Source organism: Bison bison, unplaced genomic scaffold (genome assembly GCF_000754665.1).
Source record: "Bison bison bison isolate TAMUID 2011002044 unplaced genomic scaffold, Bison_UMD1.0 scf7180017864328, whole genome shotgun sequence".
NCBI classification, from domain to species: Eukaryota; Metazoa; Chordata; class Mammalia; order Artiodactyla; family Bovidae; genus Bison; species Bison bison.
This window is the reverse complement of record NW_011494900.1, coordinates 1,489,453-1,513,823: the sequence shown is the minus strand read 5'-3', so window position 1 is coordinate 1,513,823 and position 24,371 is coordinate 1,489,453. Positions and strand designations below refer to the sequence as shown.

Genomic DNA, 24,371 nt, shown 5'->3' with positions numbered 1-24,371 from the left:
TGTTTGAATGATGATAGATTCCTAGTGAAATAGGTTATATTTGATGAAGATCGACTGTACACAATGTGCAACTGTTTTCCTTTGGTACAAAAAGTGAGATGTATTCACTTATACTTCAAATATATCACTCGTGCACATTCAGACTCATTGATTGAACTTTTTTTTTTTTATAAACAAGAGGCCACTAATTACTGAGGAATCCTAGTCCAATTCCTGTCTCCTTCCACAGTCATTATCGCAAAGCATTTATATGAATACAATTTGCTATGTGCTAAACAGCGTCACCCCGAAATTCATGTGGAGATGCCTAACCCCCTGTACTTCAGGATGTGACTGTATCTGGAGACAGAGTCTTTAAAGAGGTGATGAGAGAGGCTGTTCAAATGGATACCTTATCCAATCTGCCTAGTGGTCTTTTCGTAAGAGGACATTTGGACCCACAGACTGACCAGGGTGCAGGCACAGAGCAAAGGGCGTGTGATGACTCGGTGAGAAGACAGCCATCTGCACCCCAAGCAGAGAGGGGCCAGGAGAAAGTCAACCCGGCACCACTCTGACTGTGGACTTGCAGCCTCCAAACTGAGAAAACAAATCTCTGCGGTTTAAGCCATTCAGCCTTTGTTATGGCAGCCCTAGCAAACTAATACTAACAGTTTATTTCTTATACTACTACTAATGAACTAAAAGTAATATTAATTTGAGTAAATGGAAGTTGGATGATTGATTAAAATCTAAGCATGCAACTGTAATCTTTTCTCAAGGATAAAAGAGGCTGATTAATGCAGACTCAGACTCCTAGTATTCATTCCTATATCCTTTTCTCTGAGCCCACAGACTACCGGGAAGAAGGCGCATACAGAATGGAGAGAATGAGAAGAAGGTGGGGAGCAGGAGGGGCCCCAGAGCAGCGCAGGGCAGAGGCCCGCCAGCCAGAGACAGGGGGCAGAGCTGCTGAGACGTGTGAGCACCCACAGGTGCTGGGTTGTGAGAAGTGTTGCCCAGGAGCACAGGTGTTTTCTGTACCTGAGGGTGCTGTTGAGTCCTGACACGCCTCTTTCACTGCTCCCAATATTTGTCGCTAATTTTGCAAAAAAAAAAAAAAAAAAAACGTTTTCTGAGTTTAATACTTCTGGAGGACAAACAGAACTAGGGCTTACATTTCACAATTTCTGTAACTGATTGTATCCACTTTTGTGCTTCTATCACCTTTCTGACAGGTTCAATATCACTTTCCTCTAGGAAACCTCCCTCTCTCCCCTTCCAGTGACTTCTCGTTTTTACTATATGGAAGGTCTTGCCAAAGACTCCATATGATGGTATTCAGGGAAGGGATACATACACCTATGCCAAGATAGGTAACACACACTTTGTCATCATTTATTTCCTAAATAATTTATTGTCCGATCTGTGCCTGGCTCTATGCTGGGCACCACGGATGTGGCAGTGAGCAAGAAGCAATCCATACACTCAAAAACCCTGCAGCCTGACTTGGTGAGGATGGAGTGGAAAAGCCAGATTAAATCTGATTACTTATTCTCTATGTATTAGGGACATCAAAGTATTATAAAATTTAAAGAAAGCTATTTTTTTGCAAGAGTAAAAATAGAGTCCTTGAGTTTGTGGAGGCTATAAAATATTAGAGTAAATTTTTTAAAAAACATGAATATAGAAAATTATTAGAATCACAGGTGATAAGACTGTCATTCTCTTCAACACTGAGATTAATTAAGATTTAGGAGTGTTAGCTTCTTTGTTAATCTCTTCACTGCTGCTCCTGAAATAAGAATTCAGAACTATCCAGTGACCATGTGGTCACACTTACAATGCTGCTCATTCTCAATTTGGAAATTATCTCCCTGTGTTCCAAGGCAACATGCTGTTCTTTCAACAAGTCATTGTTTTATAAGGATACACTGAACTCAAACTGAGGTATATTTTGATACGATTAGATTTCCTACTTTATTCTCTCCATTTAATGAAAAGTCATATTTCTTTTTACCACCTCAATATCACATTCATTGACTAAGTTAGAACACCAACATACAGCTCCTCCTCTTTAGTTGTTTTCCAGGATTCCTCCCTTCTTCCTTCCCTCGCTTTTGGTAATTATCAAAACAGTATCCTTTCTGCCAAAGAGCACAAATGTAACTACATGAAAGGAAACTTATAAACATGTCTTAAACAAATCTTAGATGAGTCCCAGCAAGTATTCTGAAACCTAACCATTTAATTTGGGGTTGATTTTAGTGCATCTACAATAATAATCTACCACTGTTCCCGATGTACTGACTTCTCAGCAGATTAAAAAGACGTTCAGATAAAGGTTTTAAAATGTACAACTTGAAAATATGAGCTACACAATAGAAAGACACCACGACTCGGATCTTCCTTCACCCATTTATCCATCCCCTCCAACCATGGTTTTCATTACAAGTTTGTTGCCAGAGTTATACTGCTATGGGATAGAAGCTCTACATTTAATGACTTAATGACTACATATCTTAAGCAAAAGGCCATTTATTTGATTTACTTGCTGTATATAATAAGCAATGTACTGTACTGAAGAACAAGTTAGACCTGACATTTTTACAAATTTGAGGTCTACACTGCAAAATACTGGTTATTGTCAAACACCTTGCAAGGATATTTGCTTGCAAAATACATTGTAATACTCAGTGTAAAAAGTGACGGAAGATAAGTCTGAACTTGTCTGGGTACAATGCAACATGCCCAGTCCACACTACATACATATACTTATCAGCTTATATAAACACACAATTCTGCTGACTTACACAGGAGTTGATTACTTTTAGGTGGAAAAAAGGTAAGGTAATGTGAATAGGAACACAGCATTGACGTGTTTGAAGACCTTACCGATGTAAATTTAACATAAAAAAGGAAGGAATTGAACCCTCTTTAACTGGTTTCAAGCCAATGCCATAACCACTATGTCTCTCTTAATAAACGCGGTATTAGTAAAAAATTATCTAACTTTGTCAAACTATAGGCAACAATTCTATCAGTCTGTATTGCATATCCATTTCAAGTAGGCTTTCAAGACTCAACATCCCCTATTAGGGAAGAAGGTTATATTTTCATGACTATACATTAATAATTTGGCGTCTGTGTGCCTTTGTGGTGTGGGTGTCACACCCCTAATTACAGAAGGGAGTTGGGCGACTGATTAAAACTGAGCTGTGTAGTGAGTCTCAGGACACATTTTCCTAATGTTCTCTGACACAGTTGCTAGTTACTGCCAGCATGTTTTAAATTCAAATGGTCCTACAGGTTGACAGGAAGAGCCTTGGTACTTGGGGAAGAGAAGTGAATATTTCCCCTCTCGAAATTTTTTTAAAAGTTCATTCCCATTCCTTCTAACCCCAAGGCATTTCTGAGAGTTTGGAAACTTTTAGAAAAAAATCACTTAAATATCCGAATGTTCCTCTATGTTTTCAAATAAGGTCATGTCTGGCAAAATGTATCCTTTATGTGTGAGTTTATGCATGCATCATAAGAAAAGGAAAAATAGAAGTGTAGGCTGATAATGATAGTCTTTTAGTAAGTTATGCTGCTTTTTGAATTTTGGATTCTGATTTCAAGATTTCATAAAATTATGGAGAATTGGCATTTTCACGGAGAATAGAGTCTCATTGTAAAATGCTCCCAAAGTTCATTCTGAAAAAACTGAATATAACGACTATATAAAACCCAAATTGAGGGATTAGTTTTAGACCCATTTGTCAAACATATCAACCCTATTTTTACACTGCAGTAAAAAGGCTAGAAGATAAGGGTTTTCTTACTGCACTCCCTCTTTTCTTGTAATGAAAACACTCAGTTCAACTTTGCAACTCTTAATTATACAACGTGAGCTGGCCTGGGTAATGAGTGAGAGAGAGAGAGTGTGTGTATGTGTGTGTGTGTTTGTGTGGTGTGGGTCTTTGTGGAGATTGTGAGTTAGCACAATTTTGGAACCTTGATCTAGAAATGACATCTTCAGAGGAAAAATAGCTAAGCCTATTCTGGCCTCCACAGTGACCACATGTAAATCAATGCTTTTTACAGAATTTGAACGTATTTATCACACTTAGGCATTAAGGAATGTTATCTGTAGATTGTGAGATACTGGGAACCTGGTAATAAGAGATTTTAATAAATATATCCATTATTCAGGAAAATCCTCTGTGAAATAATTCACCATAGATGATTCTGAAGGTAGTACAAGCACTAGTAATCTCTTAAATTCCTAAAATCTACAGACCCTGAAACCATATCAGCTTTTGCTAATAGCTAAGCTAAGAATATTTTCCAGCTCATTTTCCTCTTTGGTTAATTTTTTTCTAGCTATCCAGTATGCTGAATTTTAGAACTAACCTCTCACCCTGACCCTCCGAGCTCAGCAGACCTCCAAAGCAGTTACTAAAGGGCAACAAAACACGTTTTCACAAACAAACAGCTAGAAGAAAGGAAAGCAGTTACCGTCTCCTCTGTGGCTTAATGTCAATGGGCTTGTTGGTTGCATAAGGTGATCCATGAACATACGCAGGGCTTCGGAATCTAGCCATCTTCCCCAGGGTTAGGTACTCACAGCTGGTTGGCAAACTCATTTTATCCAAAAGGCAGGAAGTGAAAACAAGTCTTAGGAGTCAGCCCAGCATTCCTGGGAAATGCTGGAAAGAACGTGTCAGAGAGTGGATTTCAGACATATGCTGCTCTCTGGTCGCTGGGTGCTGCTTTGCTTTAAAAGTAATCCCGTGTTTCTCAGAGGCTACACGCATCCGCTTGTTTTCTTTTCATGGATACAGGAAGCTTGTTGCTTATTTCTAACCAGAATCAGTGCTCTGGCCAATTATTGGCTGAGTAGATGAGGTAAAAATTCTGTACTGCCACAGAAACCTATTTCTACTCAGAGGAGATCTCTGAGTAGGCAGCAAGGTTTAATCCATTATTGTCTGATGTCTAAAAGAACATCAACCTAATGTACAGTGGTTGGGAAATCAGAGTAACACAACACACCGAACATGCATCTGAGAGGGAGGAAATAATCAATTATTTGGTATGTTTTCAAAGGGGGGAAACTGTTTGCTAAACTTATTACAGATCCTTAGAAAATGAGATGGGCACATGGAAATGATTACACTGGTTTTCCAATTTGCTGGTCAAAAAATTGTGGGTTCTGCCTCATAAATTATGGTTCACAATAGAACTGAACTCAGCCTCAGGAACATAAAAAAATGGTCAGCGTTGGACTTTGAAAGTGATTTTTTTTTTCTTATTAGAAATATTCTCTCAGAAGGAACCTAGCTGATTGCTGGATGAAAAGCTATCGAAAAACTGATGGGAAATTCTTTACTATTTGAAAGTCATTTTTTCCCCATAACAATGAAAGACAAACTGGAGAAATTGGAAATCGTTCTAAAATTCTCCCTAGAGCTACAAATCTCAGAAAAAAGTTAGAGCTTTCACGAACCCGCAGTTTTCAATAGTCCTCACCTCATTTCCTAGTATTCTAGCAATACAACCACTGCGGTCCTCATGTGCAGTCTCAAGACAGGAGTTCAGAGTACTATGCAGGGTAATTTTTATGTTTGAAAAATATTTCTTATCCAGGATTTGAATAAACACAACCTATTTATTTAAGAGACCTGGGACCCAGGCAAACACAAAGTCTGCTGAGAGAAAGCTGTATTTTATTTTGTAGTGGCCAAATTCAGACAATGTTTGGGTTTAAACCACATTATTTAAATTCAGATTTTTTTTAAGTTCGAAAGGGAAGATAATTTTCCATTGGTGGCTCAGATGGTAAAGCATCTGCCTGCAATGTGGGAGACCTGGGTTCAATCCCTGCATCGGGAAGATCCCCTGGAGAAGGAAATGGCAACCCACTCCAGTACTCTTGCCTGGAAAATTCCACGGATGGAGGAGCCTGGTAGGCCACAGTCCATGGGGTCGCAAAGAGTCAGACACCACTAAGCAACTTCACTTCACTATTGCCTATCTAATGATTCTCCTTTTTGTACTTTTTTATTACAAAATAATACTTGGTCATTTTAACATGTGAAATGACACAGAGGTATATAAATAAAACCCTTATTTCTTTTTCCTATGAGTTAATATTACTAATTTTCTGTGTGCCAATTCTGTCACTTCATTTACAGACATATACATACACAAATCATACACATAATACACTGACCAATCCACAGGGCTTCCCCATCCTGTTTCTGTACAGTGGGATTATACTTTATATAACCTTCTACAAATATTTTTGTGCTTAAAAGAATTCATGGATTTTTTTTTCAGGCAATACATAGAAATCTAGTATGTTCTTTTTAAAAATTACATAAGGCTCCACAGAATGAATGCATTATTATTTATTCAACCAATTGTCTAGTGGTAGACATATAATTTTGGGCTTCTATAACCAGTAAACACATTTGTCAATATATTCTTAATGGTTGGAGCTTTTATTTCTGAAAGTGGGTTCCTAGATCCCAAATTCTGTGCAGTTTTCCCTTTAATAAATAGCCTATGGCAGCACACACTCCTAAAAGTCATGTCAGAAAAGGTCTGTTTCCCACAGCCTTGAAAACACTCTCTTCTGACATTCAAGTCTGTTCCTTTATAGCAGAAAAATAAGGGAGTCAGCACTCCAAACTGTCCAGTGATTGCATATGGTTCCTTGCAAAGATGAAACTGTCATTAGGGTTCCTATGAAGGAAAGGGCAGCCTACTTGAACTGAGATATACCAAGGAGAAGACTTGAACTTCACCAACATGAGAGAGCACACCAAAGTAGAGGAGAGGCAGCCAAGAATTTTTGCTTAATTTTTATAGTCAATGGGAGATAAAATACCAACAGAGTTCCTGCCATGTCTCCAGTCCAGTCCTTGGTATATCTTCCTTACTAATATTTCATAATTGGGAAAATATCATATAATTTTACAACATGGCGGTAGTACCTAATGATTACCAACTAACTGTGATGTACAACTTTGATGTATAACTGTGAGTAATTTATAGTTTTCAAATTTAAAGGGCCCTTTGGACCTGCTATCCCATCTTAGGGTCCTAAGAACACATGTACAATATTTTTATCTGTAAACTGATATAAGGGTCTTTGTCCAATACTAGAGAATAAGAACTGCATTATATAAGAATTTCCTAAAAGGGGTAGGAAAAAAAAAAAACTGAAGAGTATGACATAAACCTATATGGGAGAAAATATATATTCACTATTAGATAAAATTCCTTGATTTTCCTCACGGGGGCATTTTTGCTTGTACCTGGGCAATGATTTACCACAAGCTGACGGCATTTCCAGGGGATTACCTGTACTCAAGTTGAGATGAGAAGGGATTACATTTAAAATCTAACCTGCCAAGAATTTAGAATCCCTGAGAATGATGGCCAATTAGCAGTGGTGGCCTTGAGGCAAAGTTAAACCTTCCTATCTTACACAATTCCCTTTCTCTGAGGCTGGGCAGAAGCAGTGGGTGACTCTACCTTAGGGAAAATGCTAACACAAGGGAGAACTTAATGTTCAAGTTAACAGGTTCACAGCAAGATAGGGCTCAGATCTCACTAAGGAATGATGACTAGAAAGGCAGGAAAATCCAGCACAAATCTCACTCGTCAACCCCATGATTCTAAAACAAGGGCAGAAATCACATTAGGTATCAAGAACACCGATTTTTTGGTATATTACAGGTCCAATGCTGGTCATGTCCTTAACAACAATTAAAAGCAATGGCTAGTGAGTAACAGTTTGAGGCCACAGGACTTCCCTAATAAAAATTCCAATATTTATCAAAGAAGATTCTTTCAACCGAAAGCTCTACTCTGGCATCATGGGTTTGGCAAATTGGAAAGCTGAAGGAATTCTTTCAGGATACCAGGAAATCATCTGTTCATGACCTTATCAAAGCCCAATCAGCGGAACCATTTTTCCTTACTTGTGGTTTGGGAGGACTTCCTCCTACCCACTGTGTTCTCTGTCACACCTAGACCAGCAAGCAACACCGCTGGTGTTCATATCCACCTTCAGCTGTTGAAGCTTTTCTCACCTTCTGACCTACGCGTTTCCCAGCAAATGGATCCAATCCAGTGGCATCAAACCGTCATGACGTGCTAATAAATTCTCACATCTCCTTCCAGAGTCCGTACCTTTCTGCCATTACATTCACCTGCTCACAAGAAAATTCCATTTGGAAATCTCATAACTGTTTCATTCCAGCATTTAATTCACATCAATTCTCTTTCCCTATCTCCCCAAACATTTTTCTTCCTGTGTTCTCTAGCCCTCTTGCCATACAGCCACCCACCTGACAGTCATTTCTAACCAGGCCACAAATCCTAAAGACATGAATAAATTGAATAATATATTACATTAAATAGCATATTATTACACTATAATAATGTTCTATTTCTATAACAATATTAGATTAGCAATGATAGTAATAATAGCAGATGATTTCTATGCACTAGACACTATAATTAGCTCTTTTAATCTTCATAAAATAATTGAGTTCAGCACTGTCATTATGTCCCTTTTATAGATGAGAAAAGCAAGGCACAGAGAGATTGAGGTACATCCCCAGGTCAGAGTCTTAAGAGTGAAATCAGAGTTAGGAACCAGTTCATCTGGCTCCAAAAAAACAGACTATCTTATTCCTCCCGGCAGATTTTATTTACCTGAAATTAATTAATTAATTTTTTTTTCATATTTTGCCTCGAGTTAATATCTCCAGTCTTTTTCTTCTTAGTTCCATTCTTCACTTGAATATCATGTGGATCATTTTTAAATGGGAATCTGAACATGTGACTATTTTGCTTATTATCATTCAATGACTCTCCATTTCTTTAGTGATAAAGCTCTACATTTAAGATCCAAAGCTCAGCACAGAGATCCCCTCTGACCTTGCTCTGATGTCCACTCCTCTATTTGTCATGGATAACTCTGGTAGTATCCTGGGAAGTCCAGCTCTTTCACACCACTGGACCTTCAAGACGAAAAGTCCTCTGATCAGCGTTCTTTTCTCTCCCTTCTGCAGCTGGCTGACTCCTTTTAAGTGTCATCTCTTCCAAAACACGTTCTCCATTCCTCAGTTTTATTGAGATGCCTCTCATATGTTTTTTTCCCACCCACGTATGATTCTAACTCACTGTTTCACAGCTCTTCATGCATTTATAACTCTCCCAGTGGCACTAGCGTTTCTGGAGGGCAGGCATTCTGCCTTATTTCACTTGCAACTCTAGCACCTAAACCACACTTGCTTGTTAAATAAAGCAGCTGGAATTATAAAGGCGCTGGATGTCCCAAAGACTCGCTTAACTCTCTCCTGAATCCTTCATTCTCGGCTACTCTTCCAGAATAATAATTATTAACTACTGAAACACATTTGAAGTAGTCAAACTATTCACTGCATTCTACCAAACACAAACATTTCACAAAGAACAACCCCTGTACTGTGAACGCGAAGTCTCTTCTCAGGGAATGAGGAATGTTCACGGGTTTTAGCTGGGGATGTCAGAGATGTGTCTGTCTGGGCAGACCATTTCAGTTCAAGAATTAAATTATCAAAGTAGTTGTTCAACCACCTGATTAATCACAGGTTACGCCTTTATTTAATCATGTTCTATGCTTTGAGAACACAATGGCATATTTCAAATTCATCAATTAATCATTCTTCTATAATAATCTAAGATAACAATCGATTATCTTCTATGATAATCTTCTTCTGAAACTCCACATAGTACACTTCATACAGTCTTGGACAAAATGGTTTCAAATTGAAGGAAACACTGCAAGTCCATATGGAGACTTACCATGAAGGACATCACAGTGTTTCCCAAATTAATAAAGGGATGTAAGTTTCCTTAGTGTCCAAATGCTTGGGAAAAAATGGAATATCCATTCAATACAAATATGTATGAATTCAATAAAATGACTACGTTGAAATACAGACAACACTAAGATATACTAACTGGCATCTTAAACACATAAACATAGACAAACACATGAATCCCACAGCCACATGCGCTTGGGAAATTCTCCATTACATGGATGTTTTTGGAGGAGCAGGAGTAATCAGGCTTTATTATGCTAATGTTTGTTCCAACTTGTGAATAAGAAATGGATAGACAATGTGGCACCCTCCGTGGGAACCTATGTGACACTGTGGGAATTAGGCTTCTGAAATAACATCTAATGACATGGAGATGAATTCATAAAATATTAACAGTCAAAAACTAGGTTATAAAACAGTATAGCAGTATGATATTGTTTTCAACAAACAAAAAAATATACTCATATATTGAAAACAAGAGAATAAAAATAATACACATCAGAATATATATATATATTATATATATATGCACACACAGACAGGAAGAAACAGATGGTTTTAATTTTCTGCTTTTCTCCTACCTATATTATCTAAACATTCTAGAATGTCTCGTGTTACTATTTTAATAAGACAAGTGAAATTTTATTAAAATTCCAAACTCTGGATTCCATCAACTAAAAAGAGAATTTATTGATTGAGATGAATTAGCAAATTACATTAGCAGAAAATAATAGAAACATTGATTTTTTTTTTTTTTGCACTTGGTGTTTATAGCATCTTTGGCATGTATTCAGATACAGTTGTTAAGACTAGCAAAAAATTGCTTGGACTTGAGTAGTGAACAAAAAGAAAATAGTTCCTATAGCTAAAGGAGACCCTAAAATCTGGGTATCTTTTGGGACCGAAGCTGAGATTCACAGATCAAAGAACTGTTTTAAAAAAAATTATGCAATCAGGGGGCCTTACTTATTAGGGAATATATTTCCATAAAAATGAATCTGCAAGCTTGAGCAGTGTTAGAATTTTGAAAATACACTAAAATGAAGGGGGCTAATAGTATTATTATAGATGCAAATAAAAGGGGTAGTGGTCATGCTTAGGTTGGAAAAAAATGAAATAATTTATAATAACAAAAGCATTGTGTATTTCAAATCTAGACAACTTGTTTCAATGAGTCACATGAAAAAAAATCCTTAAAGAATGATTTACAAAATAAAATGCAGTGAAAAAAGAAAGAGTCAGCTATTTCCTTAAGGATCTGCATTTCTGGACTTCCCTGGGGGTCCAGAGGTTTACAGTCCAACCGCCAATGCAGGGGGTGTGGGTTCAATCCCTGGCTGGGGAGCTGAGGTCCCACACATCTCACGGCCAGAAAACCAAAACATAACATAGAAGCAATACCGTAACATATTCAATAAAGACTTATAAAATGATCCACATCGAACAAATCTTAGGAAACAATAAAAAAGCTACAACTCCCCCTGACCTGACTGATATTCACAAACAACCTTCTGATCTGGAATCTGACTTCTTGACTAGAGTTATCTAGAAAAGGTATCATGTAGAATTGGTGTTCTTTTTTTTTTTTCCTTTTTTTAAAAAATTTTATTTTATTTAACTGTACAATATTGTATTGGTTTTGCCAAGAATTGGTGTTCTTAGACCAGTCATACCTTCAGTTATAAGAGGCAGAGTTAACATTTTGACTCACAAATTAGCCTCTTGGGAATATTATTAACTTGACTCAATTCTGCAGATTGTGAAAACTGGTGAGACTTAATGGCATACCTTTTAAAACTTGAAAAATCACGAAATCCCATAAATCAGTCAGCCTCATAAGCAGGCCTAACTTTATAGCAAGGATAACTTTTCTTAATTAATCAACTGCTTCATTTTATAAGAAGGCAAGTTTGGAATAAATGAACCAGAGCTTTTCACCTTCTTAGACAAGTTGTATTCATCTAACAGTGTCCCACTGGGAAGAATGTCTGAAAATTTTATATCTGTTAACTGTCACCTCCTCAAAAATCCCAGCAGAAACCTGCAAATCCCACAAAGTTAACTAAACATACTGCAGTAAGGGAGAAGACCCCTTGGACAGGGTTTGTTTGTTTGTTTTTTAATTAAGAATTTTAAAAAAGATTTTTGATATGAACCATTTTTTAAAGTCTTTACTGGATTTATTACAATATTGCTTCTTTTTTATTTTATTTATTTATTTATTTTTGGCTATGAGGAATGTGGGATCTTAGCTCCTGACTGGGGATTGAACCAGTATGCCCTCTATTGGAAGGCAATCTTAACCACTGGACTGTCCGTGAACTCCCTTGGACAGGGTCGTAAGAGTACCTTATCAGAAGAAGCTAGAGAAGCAAGCAGCTAAGTTATTTTTTGTTCATTCTCATTTTTTTTTTTTTTACACAGGGATGAGAAAGTAGCTGGATCCCACTATCATTTAACAGGGACAGGAAATTCTGTTGGTTTCAGTTTCACACCTAACAAAGGCCCTTGACTACTGATAATCTTATCTCAATGAACCTATTATATACGCAAAGCTTAAAGCAGCAATAAAATCAGCTGAACAAAGTGATGCTCATTCATTGAAGTCTCAGGTAGGCCCACACAATTTATACCTCCCAGCTCTTTATAAACTGTTTGAATGTTAAACGGAGTGACATTTTGCTCTAGAATGTATGAAAATGGAAACAAATGAGTTTAATAAACATAATGGGCTCTGACAACATGACTTCTGCAACAGATGTCCTATACTACTTCCTACACTTTCGGCCTTAAACAGCATCATTTGCTTGCCAAGATACAAACTGTTGCCAATATTCAGCTGCAGAATTTCCAACAGTAGGAAGCAGTGGAAAGAATTAAAACAGTTTAGTGCTTAATTTCCAAATAATCAAATGTCTTCTATCATTATAAAATGGAAGATGAAAAACAATACTGCTGCAAGTTCTTACTGTGTCAACTAGTTCGTCAAGCAAAGAGGAGGTGTCTTTGGCAAAGACTGTTCTATATTTGGTAGCTGGATGATTAAAAAAAAAATATTTCAACTCATTCCTCTACCTCAGCTAGCTAGCCAGCCAGCATGAGTTGAACACCTACGATATATATACAAAAGAAATAAATGCTATAACTCTTATCTAGGAAAAGAAATCATAAATCCATTTGATGTCCAGTTCATGCATCTTGGAAGGACTCACTTCAAACGACTGTACTGTGAGACAGAAATAAAACGTTGACACATTAGTGATCCTATTTGAAACCTGTGGTTGACTAACATTACAGTCAGTTTATATTCTGCTTATGCCATCACTTACTTCCCTATATTAATTAAGTTGTTAATGTTCTCTCTCAAGTGGATTACAAACCACGAGGTGGGCAGATACATACACATTCATCTTTGATTTATCCACAATGCCTAGTACATTGGTCTATGTATTGTAGGTGCTCAGTAAATAGTTGTTAAAAAAAGGACTTGAATTTATATTTCATAGTCATTAACTTTTAAAACTAGATATTGTCCCTGCATGATTATTAAAATAGTGCCTCCTTTTACTCTCAAAAGCATCATTGTTTGGACTGTAAATTACCTGGCTATCATCTCACCCTGGAACTGCAAATAAATATACAAGGCTGGCTTAGCCACTAGCGTGAAAACAATTCAAAGGCAAAGACCGAGTCTTATCCATAACTGCTTCCCCAAATCTGTCACAGTACCCCCACTTCTTTAGGGTCTACATTGATGACCCAAGAAATATTAACAAGTAATAGAGAAACTCAGATTTAATCACTCCGAATAAATCCCAGAGGAAACAAAATGGAAAAGAGTGATCGGCAAAGAATTAGGGAAGTAAAAGTATTGACCTGGATGTTCTCTTAAATTTAGATGACACGAAAGTTATGCCCATGTCCTCAAATCCATATAGCTGTGAAATATCTTTGCTATTGTCAGATGCCTCTAGATTCCTGGGTTCATTCAGCAAAATTCGAGGGTTATTTGTAACTAAAGGAAAGATCAAGAATAAGGATGCTGGTTATGGAGCCAAATGACTTGGGTTTACAGTCCCATGCTGCCAAAAATGGCTTAGTAACACTAGAGGATTGATGACACCATTCTAGTATCGGTTTCCAGGACACTTAAGCTTTAATCATTCATTCAACGAGTATTTGTCAAGTTACTATTCTAGGTGTTGGGAATTCAGCCGGAAATAAAACAGACAAGTAAGTGTGCCTGCTTCCCTGGAATTGACCTTCCAGTAGAGGTAGGTAGATGATCAGATAACGAAGAGAAATATGTAAGAGCGGTGTTACGTGACAGAAACAAACAAGCAGCAAGGAAAGAATACAAGGAGGTCAGGCTGGGGTCGGGAGGGGGACTTCTCGCTGCCCTGGAGCCCTTGGCGGCAGCCTGTAGGAGATGTGAGAGGTGGAAGTTTACCTGCTGTAACTGACTCCCGTGGAGATAAAGGGAAAGGATCCAATGCAGCTAACATGATACAGAACACAATTATCACTAAGATTCTACAAGTCCCTAAACTGAAACGTTTCTTTTAACTAATGGAAGAGACCCATGTGCTTTTCTGTCATGACTTGTTCCTTTGTTGATGGACTATTTGCTATTGTTAGTCACTAGACAACTCAATCGGAGAAGGCAACGGCACCCCACTCCAGTACTCTTGCCTGGAGAATCCCATGGATGGAGGAGCCTGGTGGGCTGCGGTCCATGCGGTCTCGAAGAGTTGGACACAACTGAAGCGACTTAGCAGCAGCAGACAACTCAAGATAAGCAACTGTGATTTAGCAACTGCTTAAAATTTTCCTGTTAAGTGTGATGAATTAATCCCAAATCCAGGTAACACAGGATAAAAGGCAATTACAGAAAACATAAAGTGATAATAAATTAAGAGTAAATCAGTTAGGAGCAGCACAGGCCCTTGTTAACTATCTTAATTACTGATATTTAGTAACAGAAGCTGGTGCCAAAATTTTAAACACAGTCACCTCCCCTTTACTTATTCCCTTGAGACAAATATTCAGTTACAAAGTCATGGATTAGTTACTACCAATAACAATTATAGCTAATATCTCCTGAGTATTTGATCAAGGAGTCTATAAAAGGCTCTGTGCTAAGAACTTTTTATGTAATAAGTTCCTGTAATTGGAAGACTTATTAGGAGTAATTGAAAATGTATTTTTCTCCTAACGCATGAACACTCTCCAAGGAGAAGCAAGTACCTGGTTCTGCTCAGGCCCCTCCTGGGATGAGAACCATCTGGCTTCACCAGGCAGCATCTCTGCTTTCAGCATATCCAAATATTGTAAAGTTCTTTGTATCAGACTAAAGTTGACCTTTTAACTTATACAATCTCTTGATCCTAAACTGGAAGTCAGTCAAAATCAAACATCATTCTTTTCTATTATGACAACCCTGTCATGATCCAAAGACAGCTTTCATCTCACCCTCTTCTTTTCTAGGCTACATAATTTCAGATCTTTTGATTGTTCTCAATATGTCATAGTTTCTAGATGCTTCACCATCCAGGCAACAGACTTCTGAACTTATTCCTGTTTGTTGATTCCTCTTCAACCTGTATCCAAAATTAAACCAATATTCCCGGTATGACATAACTATTATGGCGCAGAGAGAGACAATCATTTGCATTTCTCTGTTCACTATACAAACTTTAATTTGAAAAGGTACATGCACTTCGAAGTTCATAGCAGTACAATTCACAAGAGCCAAGACATGGAAGCAGCCTAAATGTCTGCTGACAGATGAATGGATAAAGAAAATGTGGTACATATACACAATGGAATATTCAGTTCAGTTGTTCAGTTGCTCAGTCATGTCCGACTCTCAGCTACCCCATGGACTGCAGCACGCCAGGCTTCCCTGTCCATCACCAACTCCTGAAGGATAGCTTTCCCTATTCATCACCAGTATCCCGAATGGAATATTACTCAGACTTTAAAATGAATGAAACAATGCTATTTGCAGCAACATGGGTAGCCTGGAGATTATCATACTAAGTGAAGGAAGTTAAACATAGAAAGGCAAACACAGCTTGATATCACTTTTATGTGTAATCTAAAAAAATGATATAAATGAACTTATTTATTAAACAGAAATAGACTCATAAACATAGAAAACAAACTTATGGTTACAAAAAGGAAAAGGTGAGTGAGGGATAAATTAGGAGTTTGGGATTAAGAGATACACATTACTATATATAAAACAGACAAACAACAGAGATCTACTGTACAGCACAGAGAACTATATTCAGTGTCCTATATAACTTATTATATGTAAGAATCAGAAAAAGTATACACACACACACATATGCATACATATGTGTGCAAATGTGCTCAGCTGCATCCAATCTTGCAATCCCATGGACTACAGCCCGCCAGAATCCTCTGTCCATGGAATTTTCCTGGCAAAGAATACGGGAGTGGGTTGCCATTTCCTAGATGCATCAATCCCAGGGATGATCCAGGGGATCTTTCCAACCCAAGGATTGAACCCACATACGTCTCCGGCATTGTCAGGCAGATTCTTTACCACACGCCACCTGGGAAGCCCGTGTGTGTGTGTGCATGTATCACTGAATCACTTTGGGGAATGTCTTAAACACTGAAAATCAACTACTTCAATAAAAAATTAAAAAATAAATACATGAATGAAGCTTAAGACAGAAATCTCCCCATACTCTTAATCCATGTACTATCCTTCCTAGGAGTCCATAATCCAATTCAGATTAACTGCAAATTTAAAATTGCAGTTATGTTTATTAGCAAACTGTTGATCCTGACTATATTCCAGTTTGTTCCCTGTTGCTCTCAAGTCCATTTTCCTATATATTTGATTGGATGAATAATATTCTATTCCTTATTCAGTATTCTTTATTCCTTATTCTTCATTTATGATGTTCAACTAGCAGAAAAAAAAAAAATCTATTTAAGGGCCTCTCTGATGGCTCAGTGGTAAAGAATCCACCTACCAAAGCAGGAGACAGGGGTTCCATCCCTGATCTGGGAAGATCCCACATTCCTCAAAGCAACCAAACCTGTGTGCCACAACTATTGACCCTGTACTCTGGAGCTAGGAAGCCGCAATTACTGAGCCCACCTGTGACAATTACTGAAGCCCATGTGCCCCAGAGCCATGCTCCGTAACAAGAGAAGCCACCACAACGAGAAACCTCCACGCCACCGTTAGACAGCAGCCCCCAATAGCCGCAACTAGAGAAAAGCCCATGCAGTAACCAGGACCCTGTGCAGCCAAAAATAAATAAACAAATAAAATTATTTTTAAAATACATATTTAATTGCATTTTCATCCAGCCCATATATCCATTATTTATACAATTATACCACAAGAGATCTTTTCACAAGCCTTACCAAGATAAAAATACACTTTTCACAGCACTTTCCTGATTTACCAGACAAGTGATAGTGAAGTTATGACTAATACTGTGTTGATTGGCAAATGCAAATAATGATGGGCTTTGGGACTACATATTTTTCTCAATCAGACTGAAAGCTCTGTGAGAGCGAAGCAAAAGGCAGCATCTTAAAAAAATCATTCACATATTAACTTTGAGGTACAAAAAACCAATTTAACACAGACCAAGACAGTGTAACTTGTGGGGAACACCAAATAGTGAACACTTATGGGGAATGAAAATATGGTTTGCCAATAGCAAGTAAACATAACAGATAATTTAGTGACAAAGCCTCAAGATAACAGCTCAGGACAAAAGAAAGAAGGTCAAATGGGATGACAAAAAGGATTGCAATATCAGGGTCTTTGAATTCAATCTGCCTTTTAAAGACTCCTTGATTAAACTAGAGACCTCACTCAGCTTGAAGAGTGATGCTTGGACAACTTTCATAGGAAAATATACTGAGACTAAGAATGCTTAAATAAATTGGTACCATTTTGCTTTGAGATGAAAAGACAAGGGTGATTTTATGACATGACTTGGAGACCTTTTGCAAAGAATAATGATGTCTACTGCATTCCACCCTCTCTAAGGAAATAACACGTGGTTTTAAAGAGAAGCAGAGGGAACTGAATGAAGCAACACCGGAAGGTCATCTGACAATAGATGGCTATTAAGCTCTGGGAATTTGTTTGGAAGACTTTTGAAAATGTCCTCAGGGGCCCTTCCATCCACAGTCTACTGTCGCCAAGGCTCACATTTGAAGAACTCGAGCTAAGGATATACACCTGAAAATTAGGTGTCAGGAAAAGAAATCATTGACCCAAACCATCCTGAACATGTGCTACCAGAAGCAACGACACTTTTTTTTTTCTTATAACCTTTCCCTATTTTATAGAATTAAAAATCAATCATTTACTGATCAGTCAGAATAGGAAACTTTGAGACACACTAAAGGAGAAACACGTGGTCCCTACCCTCACAAAGCTTACAATGTTTTGGGGGAAAAAAAAAGAGACTCAAGCACATGCATAAGTTTGCAGTCAGTACAAGACAGTCCATGCTGAGACTCAGGCATGAAATGTTGTGAGAGCTCAGGGGAAAAAAAATCAATATTCACCTGGAAGTGCACTCATTCAGTTTACATAGCAACTCGTGCCCTCTGTCATTTACACAGACTTCAGAATCCCTGGCTAAAACTGATTGCACAGTCTCTACAATATGCATATGACAATCGTATGAGTTCTCTTACAAAGTTACACCAAGCAGTAGAGAAAGACAGCAAATACTAATCCCAAGGGTTTATCTATTGTTACCTTCAAAGATGGCATGTTTGTATTTTTTTTTTCCATAAAAGAAATGACAGCATTCTTGAAATGCCTGTTACATTTAGGAAAAATCATGTACTTAGTTGTTCTTCTCCACGGGAAGAAATCAATAGTGTTATTATATGGAGAAAGAAAGGCTAGGTCACTTCAATTATGTGAAGAGGAAAACCTAGGTCATCTGAACTACCAGTACCAGTGTTATTGCTGTAATGAAGGACAGAACGCAGTATCTAGAATTCATTTAACATGTGAATTTAAATGCAATTCCTTTTCCTACCATGAACAATGTTAATCCCCAAGAGAACAGATGGTACATATTTTAAATTATTCAATGAAGTGTGCTTTTTAAACCACAAATGTGTACTAGCAGAGTGAATACATCTGGCATTTAACCCTTGTTTATGTTTTTGCTCTTGTATGTTCTAACAGATAACCACAGTCGACTGAGAAGTACCCCTTTATTTCAGCTGTCGTTCTGGACACAAAGATAACAGAAAACAGCTAAAGGAGGGGAAAAAACCCAGGATTTGGCGTGAGGAGGCAAGAAGAAAAAATAAGAAAAGTAAAAGATAGCAAGAGAAAAAAAAGAAAATATGCATGATTTCTTGGGTGATACAAGGGTAATACTGAAAATGCAATCTTTAGCAAGTTACTAGGAACTAAGTTAGTTGAGATCAAGTAATAAAGTATACGGGCTTCCCAGGTGGCGCAGTGGTAAAGAATCTGTCTGCCAATGCAGGAGATATGGGTTCGATCCCTTGGTTGGGAAAATTCCCTGGAGAAGGAAATGGCAACCTGGTCCAGTATTCTTACCTAAAAAATTTCATGGACAGAGGAGCCTGGTGGGGAGTCCATGGGGGTCTCAAAGAGTCAGACATGACTGAGCAACTGGGCATATGCACAAGTAAATATCTAATTCCAAACTCTAGTATCTTTCTTTCATGACACCTTCTCAGGTTTCATAGAGAACATACTCCAAGTGACCTGCATGCTTTAAAGGATCACGACATCTGAAGTACTTTGTCTTTTCATCTGGGGCCATTTACCCTTAGAACATGGTGAGAAAAAGAAAACAGCTCCAATCCTTTGGCCACCTGATGCGAAGAACTGAATCACTGGAAAAGACCCTGATACTGGGAAAGACTGAAGGCAGGAGAAGGGGATGAAAGAGGATGAGATGGTTGGATGGCATCACTGACTCAATGGATATGAGTCTGAGCAATCTCTGGCAGATAGTGAAGAATTGGGAAGCCTTGTGTGCTGTACAATGGGGTCACAAAGAGTCAAACGCAACACAGTGACTGAATAACAACAACAACATAAGAGAAACAAAGGCAAACACGACTGTAGGAAAGAGATGCGGGATGGAGCAGGCGACTTGGTCATCCTTGGACCACACATGGCTACTAGGCCTGAGTTTGACCAATACACTGTTAATTTTTTTTCCTTTTGATGCACCATTTAAAGCATACATGAAATGTCACATTAAAGTTGAGATCTGGGCTTCTTTTGAAAATGTATAAGGTCTAGGACATGGAAGCTGTCTTCCTAGATGGTGAATTAAACTGAAGCAGAGTATCAGCTACCTCCTTTGGATGGGGCAAGCATTCTTCGCTTTGACACAATTACTACCCAAGATATCTAGTTCAGACACATTTCCCATATTTGACCTTAAGACATTTTAAGTGAAACTTCAAGTGGAGAAAGGACTAAATCTGTTATCACCTGGTCAAATTTTAATCAGAACATTAGCTCTTGGCTAGAGTAAGTTCTGGCCTTCCTAGCTGCTGTTGCTGCTGCTGCTAAGTCGCTTCAGTCGTGTCCAACGCTGTGCGACCCCATAGATGGCAGCCCACCAGCCTCCCCCATCCCTGGGATTTTCCGGGCAAGAACACTGGAGCGGGCTGCCATTTCCTTTTCCAATGCATGAAAGTGAAAGTGAAATCACGTGTCCGACTCCTAGCGATCCCATGGACTGTAGCCTACCAGGCTCCTCTGTCCATGGGATTTGCCAGGCAAGAGTACTGGAGTGGGTTGCCATTGCCTTCTCTGGGCCTTCCTAGCACAACATATCAATTCCAGGAATATTTTCAACTCTTTACAAAGCTTCACAGGAGCTCCGGAATTGCCTCATTAGTATGTATCAGCAACTTACTACAAAATTGTGAAAAAAAATGCTTTCACTTATCAATACAGACTTACATTTAAACCAAGATCAAAAACTAGAGCCAATTCTTCTGAAGGAAGAAGCATTCAATATCAAATTTGGAAACACTTTCCCAATGGGAATGACATGTATTGGTGTTCTGGTTTATGGTGACATGTCTGAAGTTTCTAATGATTTTGTTCTCAATATTTATATGCCACTAAATTGCAGACTAAACTACCTGACTATATAGATTCCTGTTGCAATGTGTGAGATTGTAAAAACAGTCAATTATTTAATAAGAATTTAAGACATGACTTGAATAATATCAACTGATTTAGTTAAAATTATTTGAGATCATGTAGACAAAATAATACAGTGAACAAACTATAACTTTTCAAATACTTTGAAACAACACTTAGGTGTAGCTTCGATCCAGTCTTACTCAAGTGATCAATACAGCAATTTAGAAGACTGTATCTCCCTCTGCCTCACAATATAATTTGTAATTATTAGCAATGTTAAAGAAGAGAAAGTGGAGAAAGTATGATGCGTAGCACACTGTCTCTATTTTAAAGTACTTTTTTGTCACTAACTATCTCATGTGGTCTTGTAATGGCTGTGTGTTGACGAGGTATAAAGGACGCCCATTGGTCTAAAGATAGAATCCCCGATAATTAAATAATGTACCTAGTATTATTTGTCAGTTTGATATTTCTGATATAACAGAGGCATTTGCTTAAAAGCATAATGTGGGTTTTTAAAAATTAGAAAGGACTGTAAAAGACCACCACAAAATAAATGACAGAGATGTAATGTACAGTACAAGGAATATAATCAGTCATATTATAATAACTCTTTAGGATGCATAATCTATTAAAAATATCAAATCACTATGTTTTACACTTAAAACTAATGTAATATTCTGAGCCAACTATACATCAATAAAAAAGAATAATTTAATTTGCTCATTGTGCTGTATATATAAAATGGACTTCTCAGGTGGCTCAGTGATAAAGGATCTACCTGCCAATGCAGGAGACTCAGGAGATGTGGGTTTGATCCCTGGGCCAAGAAGATCCCCTGGAGGAGGAGGAATTGGAAATCCACTGCAGTTTTCTTGCCTGGGAAATCCCATGGATTGAAGAAGTCTGGTGAGCCACAGTCCATAGGGTCACAAAAGTCAGACACGACTGAGTGTGTGCGCGTGTGCGCGTGCACACACACACACACACACACACACTATATATATATATATACAGCATATCCATGTTATCAGATCAGATCTTATTATATGTAAATACTGTAGATAATCTATCATTCTATTTATATTCATTTTAAGTAATTACTAAATAAACTGTATATAAAGTAATGAGTATACTTTTTCAAACACATACACCATACACAAATTCAAATTAGTTTCCTAAATGACTTATTCTTTGAATGATTGAATGAATGAAGGAATGCTACTAGGGTTGAGGTCATTTTTGGAATAACCCTTTGGGAATTATCATTACAAACCATTTCCAGTGTTCCTAAGAAAACCGCTTCTTGATTTCAGAGTCATTTACCAACTGACCCACATATTAATGCCAAAGGACTTTTGGCAGCTTCATAGAAGGAGACTGACCTTCAGCAGATGGAGATTTGGCATCAATGAATTTAAAAGTAAGTGTAGCACAGACTCTGAAGGAAGGCTCAAAAGGAGAATCCCCAAAACATTTGAATAATGGCAACACGCCACAGGAATCATTTAGGAAGTCTCACTCTCTATTTGGTTAATGTATAAATTCTATTATGTTCTTGTCAACCTGTTTCCCGTCTATATTTTCATATGTGTGTGAAAAACAGTAAAGCAAAATCTGTATAATTTCGAGTCAATGTCAGATGTTATATATTTAGACTCTATGTCAGGGGAGATTTTAATTAAGTAAAAGCAACTAATAAACTGTCACATCAGAAGTACTGAATAATAATTATTGGTTTACTCATTCCTTTAATAACACCATCTGAGAAGGTAAATTAAAGATTCATTTTGGGGGAACTCTAACAAGGGTCAGATTTGTCAGACCGGGCCTTACGTTGGCAATTTATTACTGTGGGATGCATCAGACCTTGGGTGACCAGGCTTGATGTTATATGGACTCCTGCATTTAGGGTACAAAACCTAAGAATGTCACCTTCACTGAAAAGACTGCAACCGAGCCCATCAGCTTCTCTTTCCCGGAATCTGCCTCCACCAACTCTTCCACCTAGCGAATGCCTAGCCATTCTTCAGGATTCCACTGTGGTTTCTACTCCTTTTACAAGACTGCTTGTTGGAAAGGACTGAGGCGTGAAGACAGAGAAGGCAATGCACACACTCTTTCACTCATCTATTAATTTACTGTTGTTGTTGAGTCACTCAGTTGTGTCCGTCTCTTTCTGACCCCATGGACTGCAAATCACCAGCCTTCCCTGTCCTCCAGTATCTTCCAGAGTTTGCTCACAGTCATGTCCATCAAGTCAGTGATGCCATCCAATCATCTCATCCTGTCATCCCTTCTCCTCTTGCCTTCAATCTTTCCTAGCATCAGGGTCTTTTCCAGTGAGTCAGTTCTTCACATCAGGTGGCCAAAGAATTGAAGCTTCAGCTTCAGCATCAGTCTTTCCAATTAATATTCAGGGTTGATATCCTTGAAGACTGACTGGTTTGATCTCTTTGCAGTCCAAGGAACTCTCAAGAAGCTTCTCCAGCACCCCAATTCAAAAGCATCAATTCTTCAGCGCTCAGCTTTCTCTGTGGTCCAACTCTCATTAATTCATTAGCAGTCACTAAATCAGGCTTCCCTAATAGCACAGTTGGTAAAGAATCCACCTGCAATGCAGGAGACCTCTGTTCGATCCCTGGGTTGGGAGGATCCCTTGGAGAAGGGAAAGGCTACCCACTCCAGTATTCTGGCCTGGAGAATTCCATGGACTGTATAGTCCATGGGGTCGCAGAGTCAGACATGACTGAGCGACTTTCACTTTCAAATGCTTATGAAGGTTTCTCTGATATGTCAACCACACACCAGGGGCTCATACATTGCTCTAGCTCTCCAAGGTCCATAGTAGAATAAACGAGACAGACAAGGCAACCAAGCACAAGTGTGTTAAATGCTACTGGACTGTGTGAGTTTGTAAGCATTCCTAAGAAGAAACAGAGTAATTTGTCACAATGAGAAAGTAACATTAGGGACAGCATGCGGGGCAGTACACAGGATATATGTTAAAACTTGAAGCCATTCTTACAATGAACTTGGAAGAACGTGATACATTACGTTATTGTCAGAATGTAAATATTTACTGGCTTTCCAATCCCATTCCTGTGCAAGGGTTATACTTTCAGCCCCTCAATGCCAATCGCTACCATGAAACTCACTTTGGCCCATGGCTTGTAACTGGAAGAGATGTGTGGCATTTCTGAGCTCCAAAAGCCATTATGTGTGGAGACTTCCCTGGTGGTCCAGTGGTTAAGACACTGTGCTCCCAATGCAGGGGGCGTGGGTTTGATCCCTAGTCGGGGAACTAGGATCCCACATGCCGCAAGGTGTGGCCAAAACAACAATAG

General features: G+C 38.2%; 1 protein-coding gene across 8 annotated transcripts in view; it reads right to left on the bottom strand.

The window, feature by feature from the left end:
• The window catches only part of PDE4D (phosphodiesterase 4D, cAMP-specific), a 1,610,544-nt gene that overhangs the window by 438,481 nt on the left and 1,147,692 nt on the right, over positions 1 to 24,371 (bottom strand). The window contains exon 1 of one of the 8 annotated variants that reach the window (XM_010853476.1): positions 4,480 to 5,827. The exons of the other annotated variants lie outside the window; for them this stretch is intronic. Within the exon in view, the coding sequence (XP_010851778.1) occupies positions 4,480 to 4,607 (128 nt within the window). The 5' untranslated portion in view covers positions 4,608 to 5,827. Of the gene's footprint in view, positions 1 to 4,479; positions 5,828 to 24,371 lie in introns of those variants that run through there. 8 annotated transcript variants of the gene reach the window in all.